General features: G+C 51.3%; 1 protein-coding gene across 1 annotated transcript in view; it reads right to left on the bottom strand.

The window, feature by feature from the left end:
• Window positions 1-5646: 5646 nt before the first annotated feature.
• LOC123352872 (C-C motif chemokine 3-like) overlaps window positions 5647-25870 on the bottom strand; it is a 44020-nt gene continuing 23796 nt past the window's right edge. Inside the window, exons 2-4 of the mRNA XM_044993356.1 lie at window positions 9393-9744; window positions 8789-8903; window positions 5647-5810 (exon numbers count right to left, since the gene is read on the bottom strand). Of these exons, the coding sequence (XP_044849291.1) occupies window positions 5729-5810; window positions 8789-8903; window positions 9393-9477 (282 nt within the window). The 5' untranslated portion in view covers window positions 9478-9744 and the 3' untranslated portion in view covers window positions 5647-5728. The remainder of the gene's footprint in view (window positions 5811-8788; window positions 8904-9392; window positions 9745-25870) is intronic.

The following is a 25870-nucleotide window of genomic DNA, read 5'->3' as shown; positions in this document are numbered from 1 at the left end:
TGGGGGCTGTGTGGGGGCAGGGGGTAGCTCAGGGTGCAGGGAGGGGGTAGCTGGGGGCTGTGTGGGGGCAGGGGGAGCTCAGGGTGCAGGGAGGGGGTAGCTGGGGGCTGTGTGGGGGCAGGGGGAGCTCAGGGTGCAGGGAGGGGTAGCTGGGGGCTCTGTGTGGGGGCAGGGGTAGCTCAGGGTGCAGGGAGGGGGTAGCTAGGGGCTGTGTGGGGGCAGGGGGAGCTCAGGGTGCAGGCAGGGGGTAGCTAGGGGCTGTGTGGGGGCAGGGGGAGCTCAGGGTGCAGGGAGGGGGTCGCTAGGGGCTGTGTGGGGGCAGGGGGAGCTCAGGGTGCAGGGAGGGGGTCGCTAGGGGCTGTGTGGGGGCAGGGGGAGCTCAGGGTGCAGGGAGGGGGTCGCTAGGGGCTGTGTGGGGGCAGGGGGAGCTCAGGGTGCAGGGAGGGGGTCGCTAGGGGCTGTGTGGGGGCAGGGGGAGCTCAGGGTGCAGGGAGGGGGTAGCTGGGGGCTCTGTGTGGGGGCGGGGGTCGCTCAGGGTGCAGGGAGGGGGTAGCTAGGGGCTGTGTGGGGGCAGGGGGAGCTCAGGGTGCAGGCAGGGGGTAGCTAGGGGCTGTGTGGGGGCAGGGGGAGCTCAGGGTGCAGGGAGGGGGTCGCTAGGGGCTGTGTGGGGGCAGGGGGAGCTCAGGGTGCAGGGAGGGGGTCGCTAGGGGCTGTGTGGGGGCAGGGGGTAGCTCAGGGTGCAGGGAGGGGGTAGCTGGGGGCTCTGTGTGGACGGGGGGTAACTCAGGGTGCAGGGAGGGGGTAGCTAGGGGCTGTGTGGGGGCAGGGGGAGCTCAGGGTGCAGGGAGGGGGTCGCTAGGGGCTGTGTGGGGGCAGGGGGAGCTCAGGGTGCAGGGAGGGGGTCGCTAGGGGCTGTGTGGGGGCAGGGGGAGCTCAGGGTGCAGGGAGGGGGTAGCTAGGGGCTGTGGGGGGGCAGGGGGTAGCTCAGGGTGCAGGGAGGGGGTGGCTAGGGGCTGTGTGGGGGCAGGGGGAGCTCAGGGTGCAGGGAGGGGGTAGCTAGGGGCTGTGTGCAGGAGGGCTCCCCCTGCAGTGGCTGCTGCCCAAGGGCTCAGCCACCCTGGAGCCAGGTCTCCCCACCCCGGCAGCTCTTACCGGCTGCGTGAGCAGTTAAAGGGGGCTGGGAGATGGGGAGCAGCTGCAACCCTGGGTACCAGCAGCCGACGCGGGAATGCCACTGCTGCTGCTCCCTGGCACCACCAGCCAGAGCAGTAGCTGCCCCGCGCTGCCTGCCTCTGGCTTCCCACCTACAACCTGGCCAGAGGGTGGGACCTCAGGGGAACTCGGGGAGATGGGGGGCTGGAGCTGCCCCTGGGGCTACCCCATTCTGGGTAAAGCACTGCACCCTCGTGTCCCCCACTACCTCTGCCCATGGGCTCAGGGCTTTTGCCCACGGGCAGGGATTTCCCTACCCCTCCCTGAATTTCCCCAACACCCCGCAGTTTCAACTGGTTACATTGTTGCCAATTTAGTCATTAATTGGAAATCTGAATTGAAATCAAAACAATTAATACACACTTTAAAAGCATGATGATGATGGGCGATCACTCGCTACCAAGAATGATCATCTTCCATGGGAGTTATGGGTCCTCAGGTGGCTAATGAGGCCAATCCTTGAACCACAAGTTCTATTACAATGAGGGGAGATGTTTTCAAGCTCAGCAGGAGGTTGTTGACCATGAATGGAAGCCAGTCTCTCCTTCCTCCTGCGCCTCTTGTCCTCTTCGGCTCGTCGGCGAGCAAGTTCAGAATGCAGGGAACCATCACATAGGACTTCACTCCATTTTAAGCGATCCTGGGCAAGTGTCTCCCAAGTGTCAATGTCAATATTCAGAGGGGTAGCCGTGTTAGTCTGGTTCTGTAAAAGCAGCAAAGAGTCCTGTGGCACCTTATAGACTAACAGACGTTTTGCAGCATGAGCTTTCGTGGGTGAATACCCACTTCGTCGGATGCAAGAGTGGAAATTTCCAGGGGCAGGTTTATATATGCAAGCAAGAAGCAAGCTAGAGATAACGAGGTTAGATCAATCAGGGAGGATGAGGCCCTGTTCTAGCAGTTGAGGTGTGAAAACCAATGGCTTGCCAACTACAGAACCAGTTTCTCCTCCCTTGGTTTTCACATCTCAACTGCTAGAACAGGGCCTCATCCTCCCTGATTGAACTAACCTCGTTATCTCTAGCTTGCTTCTTGCTTGCATATATAAACCTGCCCCTGGAAATTTCCACTCTTGCATCCGACGAAGTGGGTATTCACCCACGAAAGCTCATGCTGCAAAACGTCTGTCAGTCTATAAGGTGCCACAGGATTCTTTGCTGCTTTTACAATGTCAATATTACACTTTTTAAGGTTGTTCTTCAGCTTCCATTGTCCACCTACATTACGGTGCCCTTCTTTCAGCTGAGAGAACAGGACCTGTTTTGGGAGGCGATGGTCTGGCATCCAGGGAACATGACCAGTCCAGTGGAATTGCTGATGGATGATCATTGCCTTGCTACTGGTGGTCTTTGCCTCTTCCAGAACACTAATATTGGTGCGCCTGTCTCCCCATTTGATCGCTACAAAGCAGCATTGATGGTGCCTCTCAAGGACTTTCAAGTGGCATCTATAGGTTGTCCAAGTTTTGGACCCACACAACAGTGTTGGGAGAATAACGGCTTGATAAACAAGAAGCTTGGTGTCTGTTCAAAAGTTGTGATCTTCAAAACCCCTGTGCCGTAAATGAGAAAAAGCTACACTGGCACAGCTCAGGCGATGTTGAATTTCTGCATCAATATCTGCCTTGGATGAGAGATGACTTCCAAGGTAGAGGAAATGATTGACATTCTCCAGTGCCACTCCATTGATTTTGATAGATGGGGCATGAATACCTCGTTTGGAGAGTGCTGATAGAGCACTTTAGTCTTCTAAGACTCATAGATTTTAAGGTCAGAAGGGACCATTATGATCATCTAGTCTGACCTCCTGCACAATGCTAGCCACAGAATCTCACCCACCCACTCCTGTAATAAACTCCTAACCTAGGTCTGAGTTATTTAAGTCCTCAAATCATGGTTTAAATACTTCAAGGTGCAGAGAATCCTCCAGCAAGTGACCTGTGCCCCACACTGCAGAGGAAGGTGAAAAACCCCAGACCTCTGCCAATCTGCCCTGGAGGAAAATTCCTTCCCGATTCCAAATATGGCGATCAGCTAAACCCTGAGCATGTGGGCAAGACTCACCAGCCAGACACTCAGGAAAGAATTCTCTGTAGTAACTCAGATCCCATCCCATCTAACATCCCATCACAGGCCACTGGGCATATTTACCGCTGATAATCAAAGACCAATTAATTGCCAAAATTAGGCTATCCCATCATACTATCCCTTCCATAAACTTATCAAGCTTAGTCTTGAAGCCAGATATGTCTTTTGACTCCACTGCTCCCCTTGGAAGGCTGTTCCAGAACTTCACTCCTCTGATGGTTAGAAACCTTGGTCTAATTTCAAGTCTAAACTTCCTAATGTCCAGTTTATATCCAATTGTTCTTGTGTCCACATTGGTACTGAGCTTAAATAATTCCTCTCCCTCCCTGGTATTTATCCCTCTGATATATTTATAGAGAGCGATCAGATCTCCCCTCAGCCTTCTTTTGGTTAGGCTAAACAAGCCAAGCTCTTTAAGTCTCCGTTCATAAGACAAGTTTTCCATTCCTCAGATCACTCTAGTAGCCCTTCTCTGTACCTGTACAATGTACTCCTCTTCAGGCAGGAGTCAGGCTGCTTCGGTCCCAGGATTTCCCCTCACCACAAAGGCTTAAGATGCAGATTACACAATGATACTAAACTCCAAACTGTCGTTTCCTAGCCCAGCATCTCCTAGCCCAGCGTCCAGACACACTCCCAGCAGGCAGCAGCCCTGGGCTAGCAGCAGAGCAGAGCTGAGCATGTGGGGACTGGTCTCCCCGAGGGAGCTGGAGGGCGAAATTTCCCAGCAAACGCTACCAATTGGGAATGATCAGTGGGGAAGGAAAAGCCCAGCTGAGGGATCTGCTGTCAGGTCCCTAGAGGCCAGTTCTCGGGGGGAACCCTGCCTGCAGGCCTGGGACTCCCCAGCTCCCCACACAGCCAGTCCTGTCCTTGCCCTGGCTGGCTCCAGACTGACTCAAAAATGGCTTCTCCCCTTTCCTGAATCCCTGGGAAGGGCATCTCACTGCCTATTGGTTGCAGGGCAGACTCTGAGCCTACCTTGGCGCCCCCTCCCTATCAGGGACAGTGCCTCTCCCTGAGCCGCCAGCAGGCAGAGCCCCAGGAATCTAGGTCATCTCCTTGGGGGTTACCTGTGTTCTGAAAGGAGTCGCCTTCTGCCGGATCATGAGCATGTCACGAAGGACTGGAAGTGCCGGACACACGAGAAGCCAACAAAGATGAACGCACCGCATTCGAGAAGTTCATTAACAGAGCTGTGCAAAATTACAACAAGAAACCAAGAAGGATGTAGATGTACCATGTAGTGCTGCATAGTAGGCCTGAGTAGCCAACTTTAATTTGTATGATGATTTTTAAACACGCGTTAAATGTAATAAAATGGTCATGAAACTTTTTCATTTTTTACTATCATGCGATACAGTCCACCTTCGACTTCCTGGTCTCACCCCTCATCAGCCATCACCCCCGCACCCCCGTATATTCACCCCCTCCAAACTTTCAATTCCCGGGGAAAGCACGGCATGCAGGGAGTGGCACAGCTCGGGCCTTCAGCCCTGCACTGCTCCCAGCTTCAGCCTGGGGGGTGCCTTGAGGGGTGGGGCGCTGGGGATCCCCCGCTACTCCCAGACTGAGCGGGAGGGGGTTCCCTGCTGTTCCTGGCTTCATCCCCGAGCTGCTCCTGGCTTCAGATGGGGGGTGGGGGGCACTGGAGCTCCCAGCTTCATCTGGGGTGCCTTGCAGCCCCCCTGAAAGGTCTCCTGGACCCCCAGAGGGCCGCAGACCCCCGGGTGAGAACCGCTGCTCTAAACGAGATGTTATAGTGCAGCCACACACTGTTGGTGCGTTGCAGGGAAGGGTAACTCCCTCCACTGCAGAGTTTGCTGCATGACGATCCCCAGCCTGGGCGACGCAGGAGGTCAGACGAGATGATCAGAATGATCTTTTCTGGCCTTTAAATCTCTGGGATGGATTCTCTGATGCACCACGTTCACTCCAGGGACACAAGGCAGCTGTACACTGACCCTGGAGAACCCCCACCCCGGGGCTGGCCTCCTGTGCTCTCTCTGTTGCCCAGGTTCTCCCAACCCCTGGGCTGGAAGACCAGTCGCAGCATGAGGAGAGGCGGAGGGCAGGGGGAGCGTGAGACAGGTTGGCTCAGTTGCTCAGGGGGAAGCCTGAGCTTTGAGTGAGGGAAGGACGAGCCCCCGGGAGCTAGGATGGCGCAAGAGGGGGCCTCATTAATTAAATCTTCACATGTGTGATGGGAATGGGGCCAGGCCACCTGCCTCCTCGTGCCCCAAAAAACAGCCCGTAAATAACACAACTCGGCTCAGGTTTCTGTACAAGCAACGTTGCTTTAATAGTTGTAACTGACATTTCAAACATTGCTGATCGTTCGGTGCTCTATGGCAGTCAACGGCGATTGGCCTGGGTGCACCGGTGGGAACGGAGATTGGCTTTCACCACTGTCTGTCCCCGGAGACCCTCTATTTCAGGTCGTTCACATACTCTTGAACCCAGGCATCTTTGGGGTTGGTGCAAATTTTACGATCTTTCTTCGTGATAAATCTGCAGAGTGTGAAACAGATGGGTTAGAATGAGAGGAACTTTGGGTGTGGAGGGAACCAAATGCCCCTTCTCCCAAATCTGCCCCCTGCTTAACTCCAGCCGCTGCCAGATCCCAGTAGATTTACTCCATTTTGGTCTCTCTCCTTGAAGGATTCTCTGTCAGAGCTCCCCCCCATCTTCTGTAGTGCCTCCTTTGGCTACAGGTGCCACATATAGGTGCCCACCTGTCCTGAGAGCTCCTGTGCCCTAGCCTCACTTCCTGACCCCACCTCACAGCCCATGACAGGAACGCTGCTGGAATCTCAATACTTTCTACAACAGTTTTTCTGCTCAGAGTCGAGGGACTGCATTTGTTTCCCTCCATAACCTCACCTGCCCCACCCTGGAGCTCCCTCTGGGCAAGGAAAGCTGGGTGAGGAACTGAGTGAAACTGGGGATTTCCAGCCCATTTGAAATTCCAACATTTGTTCCAAAATCGGAACAAAAAGTTGAAATTTCAAAGTTTTTCAAGGAATGAAAATTCTGAAAAAACTTCATTTGCAAATATCGAAATGGTTTGTTTCAACATTGAATGAAACAAAAGAATTCAACATTCCTGAAATTGAGATGTTTCATTTCGGTTCCTTGAACTGATCCTAAACAATTCGGTTTTCGTTTTCTCATTGTGGCATGTTGCCTCATGGGATTTGTAGTTCAGGAATCTGATGCCCTCATTCACTCCCCTACAGACCAGAGTCCTTGGCTGGACCACATTTCTCATGACGGAGCAAAAGTCAGGTTGCACTAGGCAGAACTTGGTGAGAGGGAAATCAGCATTGCATTATGGGAGATGTAGTCCTCCAGGGATTCCAGCCCATGAGATAGAATGGAAGCTTGAACTACAAGTCCCATGAGGCAACCCTCTGACAGGCAAAATTTGGAGATGACACAAAATTACTAAAGATAGTTAAGACCCAGGCAGACTGTGAAGAGCTACAAAAGGATCTCTCAAAACTGGGCAACCAAATGGCAGATGAAATTGAAAGTTGATAAATGCAAAGTAATGCATAGCGGAAAGCATAATCCCAACTATAGGTATAAAATGATGGGATCTAAATTAACTGTTACCACTCAAGAAAAAGATCTTGGAGTCATTGTGGATAGTTCTCTGAAGACATCCACTCAATGTGCAGCGGCAGTCAAAAAAGCAAACAGAATGCTGGGAATAATTAAGAAAGGGCTAGAAAATAGGACAGAAAATACCATGTGGTCTCTATATAAATCCATGGTACACCCACATCTTGAATATTGTGTGCAGATGTGTTCACCCCATCTCAAAAAAGATCTAATGGAATTGGAAAAGGTTCAGAAAACAGCAACAAACATGATTGGGGTATGGAACGGCTTCTGTATGAGGAGAGATTAATAAGTCTGAGACTTTTCAGCTTGGAAAAGAGACGACTAAGGGAGGATATGATTGAGGTTTATAAAATCATGACTGGTGTAGAGAAAGTAGCTAAGGACGTGTTGTTTACTATTTCTCATAACACAAGAACTAGAGGTCACCAAATAAAATTAACAGGCAGCAAGTTTAAAACAAATAAAAGGAAGTATTTCTTCATGCAACACACAGTCAACCTGTGGAACTCCTTGCCAGAGGATGTTGTGAAGGTGAAGACCATAACAGGGTTCAAAAAAGAACTAGATAAGTTCCTGGAGGACAGGTCCATCAATGGCTATTAGCCAGGATGGGCAGGGATGGTGTCCCTAGCCTCTGTTTGCCAGAAGCTGGGAATGGGCGACAGGGGATGGATCACTTGGTGATTCCCTGTCCTGTTCATTCCCTCTGGGGCATTTGACACTGGCCACTGCTGGAAGACAGGATACTGGGCTAGATGGACCTTTGGTCTGACCCAGTAGGGCCACTCTTTTGTTCAAATACAGTTTAATGTTTTGCTGAACTGATTCAAAACAAAATGTGTCAGCTCAGTTAAAAAACCGTAATAGTTCAATTAGGGTCAAACCCACCCACAATGAAATATTTTATTTCGATTTTCCAGACAGAGAGCCAAATTTGGAGAAAAGTTGAAGTTTTCCCACAGAAAAATTCAATTTTTGTGGAAACTGTATTTTCTGCTGGAAAATCATTCCGCTGGAACATTCCTGACCAGCTGTAGCCAGGTGTGATTTTCTTGACCAAGGCTGGAAGAGGGTTTCTACCCAGGAAAGAGAGGCAGTCCTGTACCCTTTCCTCCCATCAGCGCTGGCTCAACGTCTCCCCCTATAGGTCTGTCAGCATGGGGTGCCCAGGCAGCCAAGACCACAAACACTGACACATCTGTGCTCATGGCATCGTAGGGGTCAGAATGGCAGAAACCTATTTGATCACAGAGAAAATCCTTGGCCCTGCAAGAGAAGGACACAGACCGCTAAGAGAGAGGATGCCTCAGGCACTAAACGGATAAAACACTGCGTGTTCTTAACCCAGAAGCTGATGCACCCAACACCAGCTCCCGGTATATGGGAGTTTCCGGGTAATATGACGTGAATACACTGTTTTCAATAAAAGCATGTCTGATGTTCCTCCTTCTGTCCCTGCACCGGGGCAGTTCCATGCTCTGCAGCGAGACTCGATGAAGTTCCTAGTGAAGTAATAGAACTTATAGATTCCAGGCTAGAGGAGTCCACTGGGATCATCTAGTTCGCTCTCCGGTATAGCACAGGCCAGAGAACGTCCCTAAAACCATTTCTAGAGCAGATCTTTTAGAAAAACATCCATCTTCAATTTAAAAATTGTCTGGGATGGAGAATCCACCACGGCCTTTGGCAAGTTGTTCCAGTGGTTAATTACTCTCGCGGTTAAAAATTTACCCCTTATTTCCACTCTGAATTTGTCTGGCTTCAATTTCCAGCCACGGGATCATGTTAGAAATCTCCAAGGCCGGCAATTGGAGACACAAAAATCTCCCTCTCTCTCAGGCTCATGAGTCTGTACTTACACTACAGCTGGCTGGGCGCACATGCTGCTGGTGACAAAATAGTCAGTCACTAAGCCGCGGGGGATCTGCCGGGATGTGTAGGTGACGCAGCAGTCGGACATGATACCCCAGCTCACTGAAAGAGAAGGAAGGAACCAATGTACAGTTCTGTGCACTGACCACAATGTAGGTAAAGAGAAGCACCGTCTGCCTCTGCACCCCTTGGGCACTGGGACAGGGCAGGGAGAGGAGACTCCGTCAGTGGGATGTTGCGATGTTGGCATGGGGGGAAGGAGGAGAAGGGGGAAGGGAACAGGCAGGGAGAGCTATTCCTCCTCCATTGATTCCTTCCGTCCTTTTCTCATCCCTGGTGCTCAGTGCAACACACCCAGGTTTGAAAGTTCTACTCAGATATTTGGCACCTGGCTGGGCTGCTGGTTGCACCCCTAAGGCTCTTCCCTCTTCAGGAGAGAGACCCCCCATCCTGCCCAGACCAACGAGAAGCTGCCGGCTACGGATCTGACATGGGAAGAGATCCCAAAGGCTGGGAGGAGCTGGCGGGAAAAGCCACCTCACAGCTACAACATTTCTCCTTCCACCCCCAAACGGAAACACAGAGACTCACTTGCAAAACTCTTTTCTTTGATGGAGGACTGGGAGCAGCAGGCCATGCTGAGGACAAAGACAAGGGCAGCCACAGAGACCTTCATGTTGCTGTCAGCTGGGAATGAGCTGCTGGAGCAGAGCCAGAGCAGGACTCCTTGAAACCCTTCTCCGTCTGACTCTGAACCCCGTCCCCTCTCTCGGTACAGGGCGATGCAGGGAAGGGATAGCTTTTCGGGGAAGTAAGATCAGATTTCATTCCAGAGCAGCGATGACGGTGGCCCAAATTCTTCTGAACTGAGACATCCAAACGCCTTCCCAGAAATCGATGGAGGAAGTCCAAAGCCTGTTGCCTGTGATGGCCGATGTGGATCCTAGAAACAACCAGAGGAAGGGAGGGAAGAGCCTATTCTGTTCTTTGTGGCTGGCTAGTTTTGTTTGAACTAACCTGCCTTTGAATGGAGAGCGGCCAATGGAGTAGGTGAGACAGGACTGATAATGGACACAGGAGCCTTTCACCTCCAAATCCCTGGTTCAAATCCAGGTCAGGAGCAAAAGTCATTGCCCTGAGCTCTCTGGGGATGTCCCTGTCTCCTGACATGTCCGAGAAACAGCCAGCCTGGGCTAGGTGGTGTTCAGTGACCCTTCAAGCACAACACACCCCTAAACCTACCTGCACAGGGATGACCATAGGAAGTGGGGCCATCACATCACCTGACCTCTGCCTAACAAGAAATCCCATTGTCTCTGTGCCCTCCTCAAGGCCTTAATTGTAAGGGTGACCTCAGACACTCCTGTCCTGGCACATCTGTCTGTCACACACTTAGGAAGTCATTCTGCCATAACACTGAGGTCTCTGTCAGGGCGTTGCACAGGAATGTAAGTTTGATGGAGTTGGGCACACGTGCTTTGGTGCCTGTTGGTCTTGGAAGTGAAAGCCTTCTGGAGTGTGTTCGACAGTTGTAGGCCATGGGAGAGCTTCTCAGGTTTGGAGCTGGTGGGGCGTGGCCTGTCACAATCATAACTGTCACTACAGGAAGGTTTTGGGTGTCCATTTCCTCGTTTTTCATGCAGGGTTGGTGCCCTTTGGTGGGTAGGGCCCCAGCGTCAGGGAGGGGAGATGGCCAATGACTGAAATGTGAAACCTCTATTTTTTGTGTGTCATGCTTTAATTGACAGATTCTAAAAGTTCTTAATCACAAAGGTGTGTTACAGGCTGTTTTCCTATTGTGTGAATTAAATAGACCAGTCTTTTAAAGAAGCAAACGTGCCTAAGCTCTGTCACGTGCAAACACAGCAGCCACAGACAGCAGGGCATGAACAATGGCCATTCAGACCTCCAGCTTAGCCCTCTTCCACTGGAGCTACATGGGCAACTGCTCACCCCTTCAGTTCAGTCAGCTGAGGAAGACTGGAGATGCACTTTCCCTGGGAGTTACTGGCTGCAGGACAGCAGTAGCATCCTAGAGCCCAGGAATCCTGGGTTCTATCCCTGCCTCTGAGAGAAGGGCATGGTTTACTGCCTAGAGAAAGGATAACCAATGCATTTTCAACCCGAATGGCAGCTTGGCAGAGTAGCCAAGGCCGTGTCTAGTGTTACAAAGTTCAGTCAAGGCCAACTTCTGTCTGCACGCTTGGTTCCTTGGATCAGCACAGCACGTACTCACCACGAGTGGTTGCATCCATGTAAAATGTGGTGCACCACAGGTAGGTATCCCAGGGTGCCTTGCATTCCTTTCTGGCTCAATGCCTTGTGGGACATTTTTGCAGAGCTTTGTGGGATACCAGCAATTTGCTCTGGGATTTCCAGGAAGTAGGGGTCAAGTTCCCACCATTCCACTCGCTCTATCCCATAATGCTTGCTCCAGCCCATAACTTTTTGTGCCATTTTTTAAAAATCCCACAGTGCCACCTGCTGCTTTTCTGTCTCCACCAGCTCTCTGGCAGAAGCATGGACCCTGCAGAGATCAGTGAAGTTCTAATGGCCATTGCATGAGTACTACTCCACTCGCCGTGTGAGGAGGAAGATGCAGAGATGCTGAAGCACAATAACTGGATGCTGATGGACGCAGGTGGCTGTTGGTATTCATGGAGCAGCTGCGTGGGCTGCATTGCCACTTCTGGGCTTGGGATCGCAGTGTAATGCAGAGTTGGGGTGCCCAGCAGCGGCTGCAGAACGTTCAGATGTGAAGGGCATATTCCTGGATCTGTGTGTTGAGCTCGCCCCAGCCAACCAGCGCAGGGACACCAGAACAAGAGCTGCACTGAGAGCAGAGAAGCGAGTGGTGATTGCACTCTGGAAGCTTGCAACGCTGGATTGCTATCGGTCAGTGGGCAATCATTTCGGCATTGGAAAATCCACAGTGGGGGCCGTTTCATCCAAGTGCTAAGTGTGACAGAATGTACCCCTCTGTCCACACCCTCCACACTATTGTAATAATCTTTGTACTAAGCACGCCTTGTGAGGTATCATTTCAGAACTCATCATTGGCTGATCAATAGCATCCTGGCGCAGCGCATGGAGCAGCATTCCACGTGCAGTTAGCATCATGAGCTGAGATCACGACCAGCAGTGTGTTTTCCACGAGCCTGGGGAGAGTTCAAACCAGTATTTCAGAGACAAATGGAAACTGATGCCTCAGCCAGGTGTAAACAAGGCTGATGGACCTGCTAAGTGTCCATTGTTTGGTAGGAAAAGGGGCAGGGGCGAAAAAATCTCCATCATGGCAAATAACCAGCATGGGGTTCCCATCCACACAGCCTGCCTAGCGCTGTGCTCCCAGCTGGAAATGCTTCTCAAAGGGGGGGGACAGGACTCTAAAAAGAGGGGCTGACACCCCAATGGACCCGTCATCCTCTCTGACTCTGTCCATGGATTCACTGCAGGAGAGGGGACAAAGGGAGCAGCCATTCAACAGAAGAAGGGGTCCTGGCCAGTAGGGAGCATGTGGTGAGAAAAACTTTGCTTTGAATTTAACAGTGTTTGTTAAGTCAGGCACTAGCTAGACTTATCTTTCTTGTAACCATTTCTGACTTTTATGCCTCATTACTTGGACTCACTTAAAATGTATCCCTTTGTAGTTAATAGACTCGTTTTATTGGTTTAGCTAATCCAGTGCTTTTGAACTGAAGTGTTTGGGAAACTCATTTGGGAGAACAGGATTTGTACATATCATTTCTATTAATAACATGACGGACTTTATATCAGCTTGTATTGTCCAGGAGAGGGCTGGGCAGCACACAACATACATTTCTGGGGAGGCCTGGGGTGTGTTGGGGTCACCCTGCAGTATAACCCAGGCTGGGGAGAGCCAGAGTGCAACCCAGGGGTGGCTGGCAGGCCGCAGTTACACACAGACACACTCAGGGTGTGGCTTGCATGCTGGAAGGTTGTTTGTTAGCGACCAGGTGGGAAATCCTGCTGCACAGGGCTGTGACCCTTGGCAATGTGCGGGACATAGCGGAAGGGGGTTCCCAAAGTGCGGCTCAAATGCCTATTCCCATTCAGCTAGACGAAGTACTCCGCCTGGCACCCTCTACCTAGACCAACAAACGAAAGAACCGAAAAGTGGACGCAGACTCTACCTCTGCCTGAGCGCAGGACGCTAATCTCATGTGACTGGGTAACGGGGCTGCTACACTCCTGGTTCTGAATTTATTCGCTAACATTTTATTTTCTAGCATTGTACAAGTGAAGTAAGCACCCAGCAGTCAGTGCCTGTGCTATCTCAAATGGCAGGTGGGCTGGCTGCCATTTTAAATGTGGAAGAAGAGTGTGGGAGCGGGAGGGGGAGAGGGAGATGAGGTTTCAGGTAATGAAAAGGAAAGAGAGGTGGACTAATGCACACACAAGCTCCCTCCCCCATCATTGGGGGCTCATTCGTGTTCACTTGGTGGTCCTAGAATCCTAGAACCAGAGGGTCAGAAGGGACTGTGAGGGTCATCTAGTCTAACCCCCTGCCAGGATCTGTTGTGTCTAAACTATCCCGGACAGAGAGGTCCAGCCTCCTTTTGAAACCTCCAGTGAAGGAGCTTCCACAGCCTCCCTAGGCCTCTGTTCCATTGTCCTCCTGCTCTTACAGCTCGGCAGTTTTTCCTGAGATTTAATTTAAATCTGCTCTGCTGTAGTTTGAACCTGTCGCCTCTTGTCCTGCCTCTGTGGCAAGAGAGAACAACTTTTCTCCATCTTTTAATGGCAGCTTTTCAAGTATTTGAAGACCACTGTCATGGCGCCCCCCGAATCTCCTCCTTTCCAAACTAAACATACCTGGTTCCTTCAGCCTTTGCTCCTAAGGCTTGTGTTCCCTCCCTTTGATCATCTTTGTCGCTCACCTCTGGATCCCCTCCAGTTGCTCCACATTCTTTCTGCATATTGGTGACCAAAGCTGGGTACGGGACTCCAGCTGAGGCCTAACCAGAGCTGAGTATCACTTCCCCTGACTTGCATGCTCTGCTGCTCTTAATACAACCTAAAATTGCTTTTGCTTTTTTTGCAACAGCATCGCATTGCTGACGCATGTCGAGGTTGTGATCCACCCTAACTCCCAGATCCTTCTCAGCAGTGCTGCTGCCAAGCCAGTTATCCCCCATTCTATATTTGTGCATTTGGTTTTTCTTCCCTAAGTGTAGCACCTTCCATTTGTCATTGTTGAATTTCATTTTGTCGTCTCCAGCCCAATTCTCCAATTTATCACTATCCCTCTGAATTTTAGCTCCATCCTCCAAAGTGTTGGCAGCCCCCCTCCAGCTTCGTGTCATGTGCAAACGTGATCAGTGTGCTCTCTAATCCTACATCCAGGTCATTCATAAAGATGTTAAACATCAGACCCAGAACAGATCCCAGTGGAACCCCACGTGAGACCTCCCTCCAATCCGACGTCATTCCATTCAGAGTGACTGTTTGCGATTGTTTAACCACTTCATGGTAGTTCTGCCGAGCCCACGTTTCTCCATCTTACTTATCAGAATGTCATGTGGGACTGTCAGCAATGTGATGCTGTCGCAAAAAAAAAAGTACATGCAATTTCAGGTTGCATTAATAGAGGCACAGCATGCAAGTCCCGGGAGGTGACAGTACCGCTCTACTCAGCCCTGGTTAGGCCTCAGCTGGAGGCCTGTGGCCAGTCTTGGTCACCAATGTGCAGAAAGGATGTAGAGAAACTGGAAGGGATCCAGGGGTGAGTCACGGTTCCACACTCCCTGGCCCTGCTGCGTTCACAGGCCAGCTGTGCTGCAGCAAGGGAGCAGAGCTGTGTGAGGGGACTGCTGGCCCCTTACTAAGACTCAATGTGTGTGTGTGTGTGGGGGGGAGGGGGTTGCTAGCTCCCAGGACCAAAACGAAGGGGAAGAGTTGATGGGAAATCAGGACCCTGAGACTGACAGTCCCCAGGGGCAATGGGGAGAGGCCAGTGCTCCAGGTCAGCCTGACTGACAGGGCGGACAGGCTAATCAGGGAGTCAGGAGGCCAGGGGGGTCCCGTGTGAGCTGGAGTGGCCTGGGTCAGACAGGGTGGGGCTGAGCTAAGGAGAGAGCAGGGGCCTGAGCTGAGCTGGGGAGCAGGGCTGTGCCAGCCAGAGGGGCCAGACAAGCATCCCAGGGAGGGCAGATCCTGTCCTGGGAGCAGAGCTGCAGCCCCAGCCCCAGAGACACAGCCCAGGGGGAGCAGATCCTGTCCTGGGAGCAGAGCTGCAGCCCCAGCCCCAGAGACACAGCCCAGGGGGAGCAGATCCTGTCCTGGGAGCAGAGCTGCAACCACAGAGCCGGGGGGGGGGGGGGAGAGAAGCAGCAGCAGTGCTGAGGCCGAGTGGAGCCGGAGCTAGAACAGTGGAGCTGGGGCTGGAGGTGGAGCAGTCTGGAGCCTGGTGTGGTGATCAACTGGGGCCAGCCAAGGGGCGACCCTGGGCAAAGGGCCCAGCACAGAAAGACACCCCCAGCCAAGGGTCCTTGCAGGCCAGGCTGGGAGGGGGCTCTTAACCCGATGGGGGCTGACACTGGGAAGAAGGGTCCCACCACCCAAAGCCCGGAGGTGTGTGGCCACCACCAGAGCAAGTGTCCAACCCGCAGCAGCCCTGCAGCACAGCCAGGGCCTGAGAAGGAGGCCTGGGACCTACAAGGAACAGCCTGTGAACGGCCCTGACATTCCAGAGACACTGTTTGTGATGTTCCCTGCCACAGAGCGGGGTGACGTGTTTTCCTTTAACCTTTCCCATTTTTCCTTCTTCTTTTTTCAATTAATTGTTGATTAAATAACTTGTATTTGCTTTAAGTTGTATGTAATGATCAGTGGGTCAGGGAGGTGCGCAGTGTCGAGAGAGCACCCCAGAGTGGGACACCCTAGCCCCTGTCCCAGGTGACCACAGCAGGGTTGGGGGTCGAGCCCCCCAGGAATGCTGGGCCCAGCCTTGTTGGGGTTACGAGGACTCTGCCAGACAGGAGAGTGGCAGGGGAGTCCTCGAGGGCAGGGAGGCCTCTGGGTAAAGGAAGTGGGAGCGAGGACTCAGATCCTTTCGTTAGCCCACTTCACTGGGGTAGCGCAGAAGCCAGGAATGTTCCCCACAATAGCGGGACCATCCCCCGCTTACAGCTGGGTGGGTGCTTCAGCAGGGCTGCAGGCTGTGCGTAGTCAGGCGTGTGTTCCCCCTGGGGCCGCCCCTCTCTGATCCTTCCTTTCTTTCCCAGGGCACATGCCACGCTCCCCGCTCTCTGCTCCATTTCCTCGATCCGCTCCCTTTGCCCTTCTTGCCTCCTTCCGCCGCAGTCACCCCTAAAGGGAACGTGGCCCCATGATAATCCCTTTGGTTTGGATTAGCTGCCTGAGCAGATCCCCCGCGAGCCTGCCCGTCCCTGCTCCTCGCTGGTCAGTATCAGCGCCGTGTGTCTGATGCTTTTGTGGCACCCGCAATTAGGGCAGGTGGCCAGAGACTATGCAGAGACCTTTTCCCAGAGAGCAGCTGCTGCACAGAGTCTCCTAGGAAACGGGAAGTGAGCGGGGCTCTGCAGGCATTTCCTAGAACTCCCCATACCCAGCTCACGGGGTGGCTGCTGCGCAGGTTTGAGTCACTGAGATTCAGAGCTGCTGCTCCGGGTTAAAATCTAAGCCCTGTCTCTGGGAATCCGCTTTCCAGTAAAGCCTGACGGGCTGGAGGTCAGGGCTGGGACAGGAGGATGCTCCGTTAGGATACTGGGGGGCAGGAAGCATCAGGAGTCTTCCCAGCTTCTGCTTGGCCCCTGGAAAGATGGCACCTCTGACAGCTTCTTGGGGAGCTGGGTGGGAGAAGCGGCTCCGAGCCCTGGGCTGCAGAGAGACCTTATTTCATTCCATTTCTGTCCAGGACATATGGCCAAGAGGTCGAGGGAGGGTTGGTTTGTTTCTTTGCGGATGGTCGTTGTCACAGCCCCTGGACTCAATGGCTTTCCCGGCGGAAAGCAGTTGCGTTGTTTTTAATGTCCAGGAACAGCAGGCGAGAGGATAACGGATCAGGGCTGGAGCATGGCAGGCCACAAGTCTGAAATCCAAATCCTTCCTGTTGTGACTCCAATCCTGCTGCCTGCGATTCCTTTCCGGAAATTACATTCTTCTGAAAAAGTAGATGTGGGTTCTGAGTCTGGCTCTACTCCTGGCCTGCTGCGGGACCGTCCCCTCTGTGGGCTCTTAGTTCTCCTCCCAGTCTTAGTCCAGCTGCACTGCAAGGGCCAGGCTTTCAAAGGGATTCAGGCTCCTTAGATGCAGATAGGCACCTTGTGCCTAAATACCTTTGAAAACCTGGCCCGAAATTCGTTGGGGGCAAGGAGTGTTTGTCCAGCTTCCAGCTTCCAGCTCCACGGGGCCCGCTGGGTGCCTTGAGGTGCTACCATAGGGTGACCAGATGTCCCCATTTTATAGGGACAGTCCCAAGATTTGGGGCTTTTTCTTATATAGGCTCCTATTACCCCACACCTCCCATTCCGATTTTTCACACTTGCTGTCTGGTCACCCTATGCTACCATGTCCTACATGGTTAATAATCAAAAGTGACCGTAGAGAAATGGCCTTTCTTAGCCACTTCACCAGCCCCTTGCATGCACCAAAGCCCACAGCTGCAGACTGTAGGGCTCAGAGAAGCTTGTACTGCCCCTTACTCCCCCTGCATGCGAGGGAGGTGACTTCCGGCACCTTTCAGCAGCAGAATGGCTGACCACTGAGCTGCCCGTGCACAGATTCCTGGGGAGACAGTGAGGCTGCAGGTGCCACAAAGCGACTGATTTGGCCTGTCAAACCCATATTGCTGCTGCTGCGGTAGAAGGAAAGAGCCCAGAGTGACTCCTAGTTCTGAGGAGGAGTTTGCAGGGCCGGTAGTTAGCAGAAACAACTTTTTGTTTCTTCACTGAGTGCAATTGCTCCAGAGTCTCTAAGGGCCAGGTTTTTAAAGGTTCTTAGAAATCTAATTCCCATTAAAATTAGTGGCTAAATACCTTTAAAAATCTGGCCCTATGACCGAACAGCTGCAAACACATGAATTTTATAACTGAATCACCCCCAAAGAAGCTCTGTGGTTTGAAATACAGGAATAGAAGTTCTGAGAACTCAGATGAGTTTGGGGAACAGACAAATGGGTGGAGATTTCCGAACTTAGCACTTCAAAATCAGTCCCAATTCCCCTTGTAGGAGCTGTGTTTGAGGGAGCCGCACCACCTGCTAGCTGCTCAGTGCAGTACTTAGAGACGCTGTCAGAGTTTAGTGTTGGCAGCATTGCCAATCTTAAAACGCTCAAAAATCATGAGTCAGGCTCCGAAATAATCATGAGATTGGCTTAAAAACATGGCAGTTTTTAAGCCAAACAGATCTGGCTTCTTTCTATTTGCCAGCTGGTGTCATAGTGATTAGGGGTCACATTTTCATCACTGAGGGTTAGAAACGCCCTTTTTAAAAAATGAAAGCTGGGGCTTTAAGAAGAAACACCAAGAGACTTGTGAAAAAAAGAATCCTGAGAGCCTGGTCGGTGGCGGGGACGTCTGGAGCTTCATGCACGAGGCTCTGCCATACGAGCTAAAAGACGTGTCTCAGCCCAGGCTGTAGCGGACGCAGCAGTCGCTAGCTGGCCTCGCTGCCACTAGATGGGGCTAGAGTGCCACGCCAAGCAGGCACGGGTTACTCGGGGAACGCTGAAATACAGCTGTCACGGTTCAGGGCAACTGTGCCTGTATTGCCCCCCTGAGGTCCCTCACGGACACCCACACTAGGCTCCTACCTCTCCAGCCATCGCCTCTCTTGGATGGAGACCCACGTCTCTCCTGCCTGACCGGGGTTTTTCCAGGGTGCACAGCTCCCTGCCTACACTGTGATATTCCCAGCCAGCCATGCCGCCTAACCAGGCCAGCATCTGTGCTTTGCCTTCTCTTCCAAGGCGATGAACAGCTGTAATTGTCCGGTTCTAAGGTACCACACGTCTCTTTCTAAGCAAGCACATTTATTCTTAATGCAACATCATTACAGAGAAAACATTAAAGCAATTAAAGAACCTACATGTATGCTAATAAGCTTATCAGAGCTCACCCCCAGCTCCAGCAAGGGCTTTGGGAGGAGTCAGGCCTTCCAACCCCACCAAAGAGTTTTTCTGTGGTTACGTTTGCTCCAAACAAGTACAACCATGAATAAGTTTGTTCTCTTCTTTGTAAAGCTGAGGGCTTTGATCTTCAGAATCCTGGACTAGGTGATGAGCAGACAATGTTTCGCACCTCAGGGCATAGCTGCAAAAGGTTGCATCTTTGCATAACCAGAGGTGGAATTTTGCACTCCCCTACCCCCAAATATTTCCTAGGAAACCCACTTCACTTTGTCCCAAAAGGTCATTCTCTTCTGGCACATTGTTTAAAATACCCCTATGAAGCTCATGACACTTCCGAGAGTTCACAATGGTCATGTCTCCCCCTTTGAGACGTTACATACAATCCCACAATGATACATACATTTTGTATTTTTAATACACTGGATTCCAAAGCTACACTTCATTCAATAACGTTTCTCAAGAGTATTGCCCTGTCACAATGGGGAAAAAAAAACAGTTACTGTCAATGTTCCGTTGTGGTTTTAAAAATATGCTTTGTCTGAGTGTGCATCTTCCTTTTGCGGTCACCGTCTGCAAATATTCAATGAATGAACAGCCTGGCGGGATTCTTGAAGGAAGCAGCAAAATTAAAGCACATTATGCAGCGGAGTGGAAGGATAGGGCTTGGAAGGAAGAACTTATTCATAAATGACAGGCAATGTCAATTTCACTCACATGCATTGAAATTGACAGACAGGCAAAGGAAGAAAAATCATAGAATCATAGAATCTCAGGGTTGGAAGGGACCTCAGGAGGTATCTAGTCCCACCCCCTGCTCAAAGCAGGACCAATCCCCAACTAAATCATCCCAGCCAGGGCTTTGTCAAGGGCTTTGTCCACCACCTCCCTAGGGAACCCATTCCAGTGCTTCACCACCCTCCTAGTGAAATAGTGTTTCCTAATATCCAACCTAGACCTCCCCCACTGCAGCTTGAGACCACTGCTCCTTGTTCTGTCATGTGATTTAAGGAGACGTACTTCACATATTTCGACATGTGACATTGACCGTTTGTATTTTAAGGTTGTTAAAGCTTTAACTTCTTGACTAGAAATGTCTACGGCCATTAAATAATTTTCTGATCTCCCCCCCCCATCATTTTCTACAACATTTACATTGATTTAAAAAACGCTGAAAACAAAACACCGATATTATCAATCACAATTACAAAAAAAATAAAAAGCAGAGGACTGTGTCTGAGCCTCGCTCAGCTCCCCGCCTGCTGGGTGACCTTGGGCAATCACAGCCCCTCTCTGGGCCTCAGTTTCCCCATCTTACAATGGAGATAATTATCAGAGGGGTAGCCGTGTTAGTCTGGATCTGTAAAAGCAACAAAGAATCCTGTGGCACCTTATAGACTAACAGACGTTTTGCAGCATGAGCTTTCGTGGGTGAATACCCACTTCTTCAGATGCAAGTGCATCCGATGAAGTGGGTATTCACCCACGAAAGCTCATGCTGCAAAACGTCTGTTAGTCTACAATGGAGATAATGGCACTGACCTGCTTTGTAAAGTGCTCTGAGTTCTACGCATGGAAAGGGTGGTCAAAATAGCGAGGTGGGAATATTATTATTACGGAACATTTGCAGAAAGCCAGTTTCGAATGTGTACTGGCAGGGATTTGTATGTACCCAAGGTCCTTTTATGGCTTGGTTACTGTCATATACGTGGGTCCCAGCATTTCCTCTCACCACCCCAGTGTGATAAGGCATTTGTCAGGCATGGAAGTGAGCCATAGACTTTAGCCAGTGGAGGTCCTTTAGCTGAAGGGCTGGAGACCTGTGTTTTGGGAGTAGAAGGTGCCCGGTTGTGTCTGTGCTGACCCATACTGGGAATTGTTTATGATAAATTCATCCCTCCATACGCCAGGAGCCTGCCTGCTCTCCCCAGGCGTTGGAAAGCAGAGAGTGCCCTTTGAGCTATCCCGTCACACAAGATCCAGTTCCTTGTACAGCCCATTAAACAGGCAAGCGATTGCAATATATTCACAATGGCTTATTCCATATGCTGCACCTGTGAGCGTCCCATCTCTGCCAATGGCTTTCTCTCTGCTAATACCTTGTCCTGTCACCTGATTATTCACCCCTGGCAGCATCTCTCACATGTCAGAACTACGCTATCACCAGCTAATGTCTCGTGCACTGTAGGGCAATGAGGGTTGAGTGAATAGTGCAACAGATAATTGAGCCTACCATGGAGAAAAACACTTGGGCACATGTTATCTCTAATTACACTCTTATGTCTCTCCCTATTCAGCAAAGCACTTAGACCATGTGCTAATGTCCTACTGAAATCTTTATGGCTCCCACTCAAAGTGTAAGTACCTCGGCTTAACTACTTGCTGAATTGGGGCCATCCATTAGTCAATGAATTTCACCTCATTTTCTGCTCCTGAAATGCCGGTGAACAGATGGGGATTTCCTCCGTTGTGTCATTATTTGCCACACACCAATAATTCTTGGTCTGTAGCTCACTGAGAAGATGTGAAGAAATTTGAGCTCATTGGAGGATGCATTGGTCCCCCGGCTCCTGCTCCTTGATTGAAAGGGAGGAGTTTGCAGGTGTGAATCGTCCGGATGGTTTAGAGTGTTGAGCATCAGCATTTCAGTCTGAGGTGCTAGGGTTCAGGGGCCAGTGCTTTTGGATTGGGGTTGTCCAGTGGTTATTGTGCTAGCCAGGGACCTGGGTCCATAAACAGAATTACACATTGCAGTGTAATCTTAGGTGCCTAGAAAAACCGCTGGCACAACAGTGGCAGACACAAACCTGAGGAGGTGTCCAGGCATCCTCCCAGTGAATGGGGAGACCTTAGAACAGTGGTTTTCAAACTTTTTTTCTGGCAACCCAGTTGAAGAAAATTGTTGATGCCCGCGACCCAACGGAGCTGGGGATGAGGGGTTTGGGGTGTGGGACGGGCTAAGGGCTGGGGCAGGAGGTTGGGGTGCGGGGGTGAGGGCTGCAAGGTGGGGCTGGGAATAAAAGGTTCATGGTGTGGGAGGGGGCTCAGATCTGGGGCAGGGGGTTGGGGTGCAGGAAGGGGTCAGGGCTCTGGGCTGGGGGTACAGGCTCTGGGCTAGGGCCAGGGATGAGGGGTTTGGGGTATAGGAAGGGGCTCCAGGTTTCGGGGGGTTCAGGGCTGGGGCAGGGCATTGGGGCATGGAGTTGGGGTGTGGGCTTACCTCGGGCATCTCCCGATCAGCGGCACAGTGGGGGTGCTGGCACCGCAGACCGTGCTGCGCCCTGGAAGCGGGCAGCAGCAATTCCGGCTCCTAGGTGGAGGCGGGTGGCTCTTGTCCGCAGGCACCGACCACCTCAGCTCCCATTCGGGGTGGGGGCAGCACGTGGAGCCCCAGGACCCCCCGTCTACGAGACAGACCTGCTGCTGGTCGCTTCTGAGGCGCAGCGCGGTGTCAGAACAGGTAGGGACTAGCCTGCCTCAGTCAGGCAGCACCGCTGACAGGACTTTTAACAGCTCGGTCGGTGATGCTGACCAGAGCCACCACGGCCCAGTGCCTGACATTCTGCAACCCAGTATTGGGACGCAACCCACGGTTTCAAAACCACTGCCTTAGAATAGGCTCCACAAACGCCACAGCGCTGTGGGAAGCTGCCCAAGCCAGCCCCTGGGGGGTGCTGACAAGACGGGGGTGCACAGAGGTCAGCACCTAAGGCCAGGCTGCAGGGAGGTGCCCATCTCTGCTTGTGCTCCACAGCTGGGAACCCCTCTGTGGAGGCAGGTGGCTCAGGTACCTAGGAACACGCGTTAGGTACCCACCTCGCTCCACACAGAATCTGGCCCAGTGCTCAGGGTACTCACCAGCCAGGGGGAGCCCCCAGTTCACCTCTAGAATTAGTCTCACTTTTGGCCCAATTATTTAATTAAAGTGGAACAACTTCAATAGGAGACACTGAGCGAGACCACATGAGAACACCCCATCGCTCAGTGGCTAGGGAGGCCAACTGAGCCGTGGGATGCCTCTGTCCCTCAATCCTGGTTCCTCATCAGGCAGAGAGGGGACTCGAACCTGCCTCTCACAGCCTAGGTGAGTGCTGTAACCATTGGGCTAATGGTGATAAGGGAGGCCTTTTGGAGATGTGTATAGTTAGTGCTCAGAGCATGCCTCCGGGCTCGGGACTGCTTGTCCTCCCCGAGTCTAGGCTTGCACTGGCGCTCAGGCATGAGATAGGTGTGCAGATGCCTGAAGTGACGCAGCAGCATGCGTGCCTCAGTCTCCGTTCCCCATCTGTACAGGGATAACACAGGGGGCTGTGATGTGTCAGGATACCCCAGTAACGGGGACATACGCGTTCCTAAGAGATTGAAATCCCTGCAGTGACAAATGTGGTTTTCAGCACTAGTTGCTTTAAATGTACTTCTGCCTTGGGGAATCCTGCCAGGACATGCATTTGCTGAATATTTTCCGACTGTGACCACAAAAGAGGGATGCAGACAAATCAAATGTGTTTCTGACCACAACTGAGTAGTCACAGGAAGTGTTTTGTCATATTTCAGTCATGAGTTTTTTTCATGGGTCTCACAATGTTTGGGGGTTTCTAGCCCTCCTGCTTGCAGAGAAAAAGTGAGCATGGTGACCACTGCATCAGACACTAAATAGAGAGGACTCAAATTTATTGTTAAAATATGTCACAATTTTTAAGCAATCATGATTTTTTTCAGGGCCTAGCTCACGGTTTTTGGAGCCCTGAGGACGCCTGGAATAGTGCTAAGGCTACAGCGATGACAAAGCCACGACATGCTGCAGAGAGCAGCCAGCAGGTGGCACTCTATCATACCCAACGCGGGCAAGGGGAATTGAGACTGTGCTGAAGTATTATCTGACTAATAGATTTTTGCTCAGGATGGAGAACCCTGGCACTGGGCTTTGGGAAGCTTTGCTGACATGTCTGTTCCCCAAACCCATCAGAGCTCCCAGACCTTCCAGCTCTGCATGTCCAATGGAAGAGTTTCTTTCAGGTGGATTGTTGTAAAAGTCACGTTTTGCAGCTTCGATCTGAAAAACGGCCCTAGGAAAGTAGCATTGGGGGTTCCAGGTTTGATCTTAGGGCCCAACTGCAGATTTTTTTTATTTCAATGGGAGTTAGGTACCCAAACAGGGAAGAATTGGTAGGGGAAGGAGAAGTGGGTGGGAACCTGGACAGCAGTGACCTGAGATGGTTGAGTTCAGGATCCTGACACAAGGAAGAAAGGAGAGCAGCAGAATACGGACCCTGGACTTCAGAAAAGCAGACTTGGACTCCCTCAGAGAACTGATGGGCAGGATCCCCTGGGAGGCTAATACAAGGGAGAAAGGAGTCCAGGAGAGCTGGCTGTATTTTAAAGAAGCCTTATTGAGGGCGCAGGAACAAACATTCTGATGTGCAGAAAGAACAGCAAATATGGCAGGTGACCAGCTCGGCTTAACAGTGAAATCTTCGGTGAGCTTAAACTCAAAAAGGAAGCTTACAAGAAGTGGAAATGTGGACAGATGACTAGGGAGGAGTATAAAAATATTGCTTGAGCATGCAGGGGTGTAATCAGGAAAGCCAAGGCACAATTGGAGTTGCAGCTGGCAAGGGATGTGAAGGGTAACAAGAAGGGTTTTTACAGGTATGTTAGCAACAAGAAGATCAGGGAAAGTGTGGGACCCTTACTGAATGAGGGAGGCCAGGTAGTGACAGATGATGTGGAAAAAGCTGAAGTACTCAATGCTTTTTTTGCTTTAGTCAAGGTCAGCTCCCAGAATGCTGCACTGGGCAACACAGTATGGGGAGGAGATGAGCAGTCCTCAGTGCTGTAAGAACAGGTTAAGGACTATTTAGAAAAGCTGGATGTTCACAAGTCCATGGATCCAGATCTAATGCATTTTAGGGTGCTGAGGGAGCTGGGTAATATGATTGCAGAGCCACTGGCCATTATCTTTGAAAATTCGTGACAATTGGGGGAGGTCCCAGATGATTAGAAAAAGGCAAATATAGTGTCCATCTTTAAAAAAGGGAAGAAAGAGAACCTGGGGAACTACAGACCGGTCAGCCTCTCTTCAGTCCTTGGCAAAATCATGGAGCAGGTCCCCAAGGAATCCCTTTGAAGCACTTGGAGGAGAGGAAGGTGATCAGAAACAGTCAACATGGATTCACCAAGGGCACGTCATGCCTCACCAACCTGATTGCCTTCTATGATGAGATAATTGGCTCTGTGGATATGAGGAAAGTGGTGGACGTAATATTCCTTGACTTTAGCAAAGCTTTTGATTTGGTCTCCCACACTATTCTTGCCAGCAAGTTAAAGAAGTATGGGTTGGATGAATGGACTATAAGGTGGATAGAAAGCTGGCTAGATCGTCAGGCTCAATGGGTAGTGATCAATGGCTCCATGTCTCAATGGCAGCCGGTATCAAGCAGGGTGCCCCAAAGGTCAGTCCTGGAGCCGGTTTTGTTCAATATCATAGAAGAATCATAGAATCATTAATATCTTCATTAATGATCTGGATGATGGGATGGATTGCACCCTCAGCCAGTTCGCAGATGACACTAAGCTGGGGGGAGAGGTAAATATGCTGGAGAGTAGGGATAGGGTCCAGAGTGACCTAGACAAATTGGAGCATTGGTCCAAAAGAAATCTGATGAGGTTCAACAAGGACAAGTGCAGAGTCCTGAACTTAAGACGGAAGAATCCCATGCACTGACCACTAAAGGCTGAGGACCAACTGGCTAATTAACAGTTCTGCAGAAAAGGACCTGGGGATTACAGTGGAAGAGAAGCTGGATATGAGTCAACAGTGTTCCCTTATTGCCAAGAAGGCTAATGGCATATTGGGCTGTATTAGTAGGAGCCTTGCCAGCAGATAGAGGGAAGTGATTATTCCTCTTTATTCAGCACTGGTGAGGTCACATCTGCAGTATTGCTTCCAGTTTTGGTC

This window comes from Mauremys mutica, chromosome 19, assembly GCF_020497125.1.
Source record: "Mauremys mutica isolate MM-2020 ecotype Southern chromosome 19, ASM2049712v1, whole genome shotgun sequence".
In the NCBI taxonomy this organism is placed as follows: domain Eukaryota; kingdom Metazoa; phylum Chordata; order Testudines; family Geoemydidae; genus Mauremys; species Mauremys mutica.
Note: the sequence above shows the minus strand (reverse complement) of the source record. Positions and strands in the feature narration are given on the sequence as shown.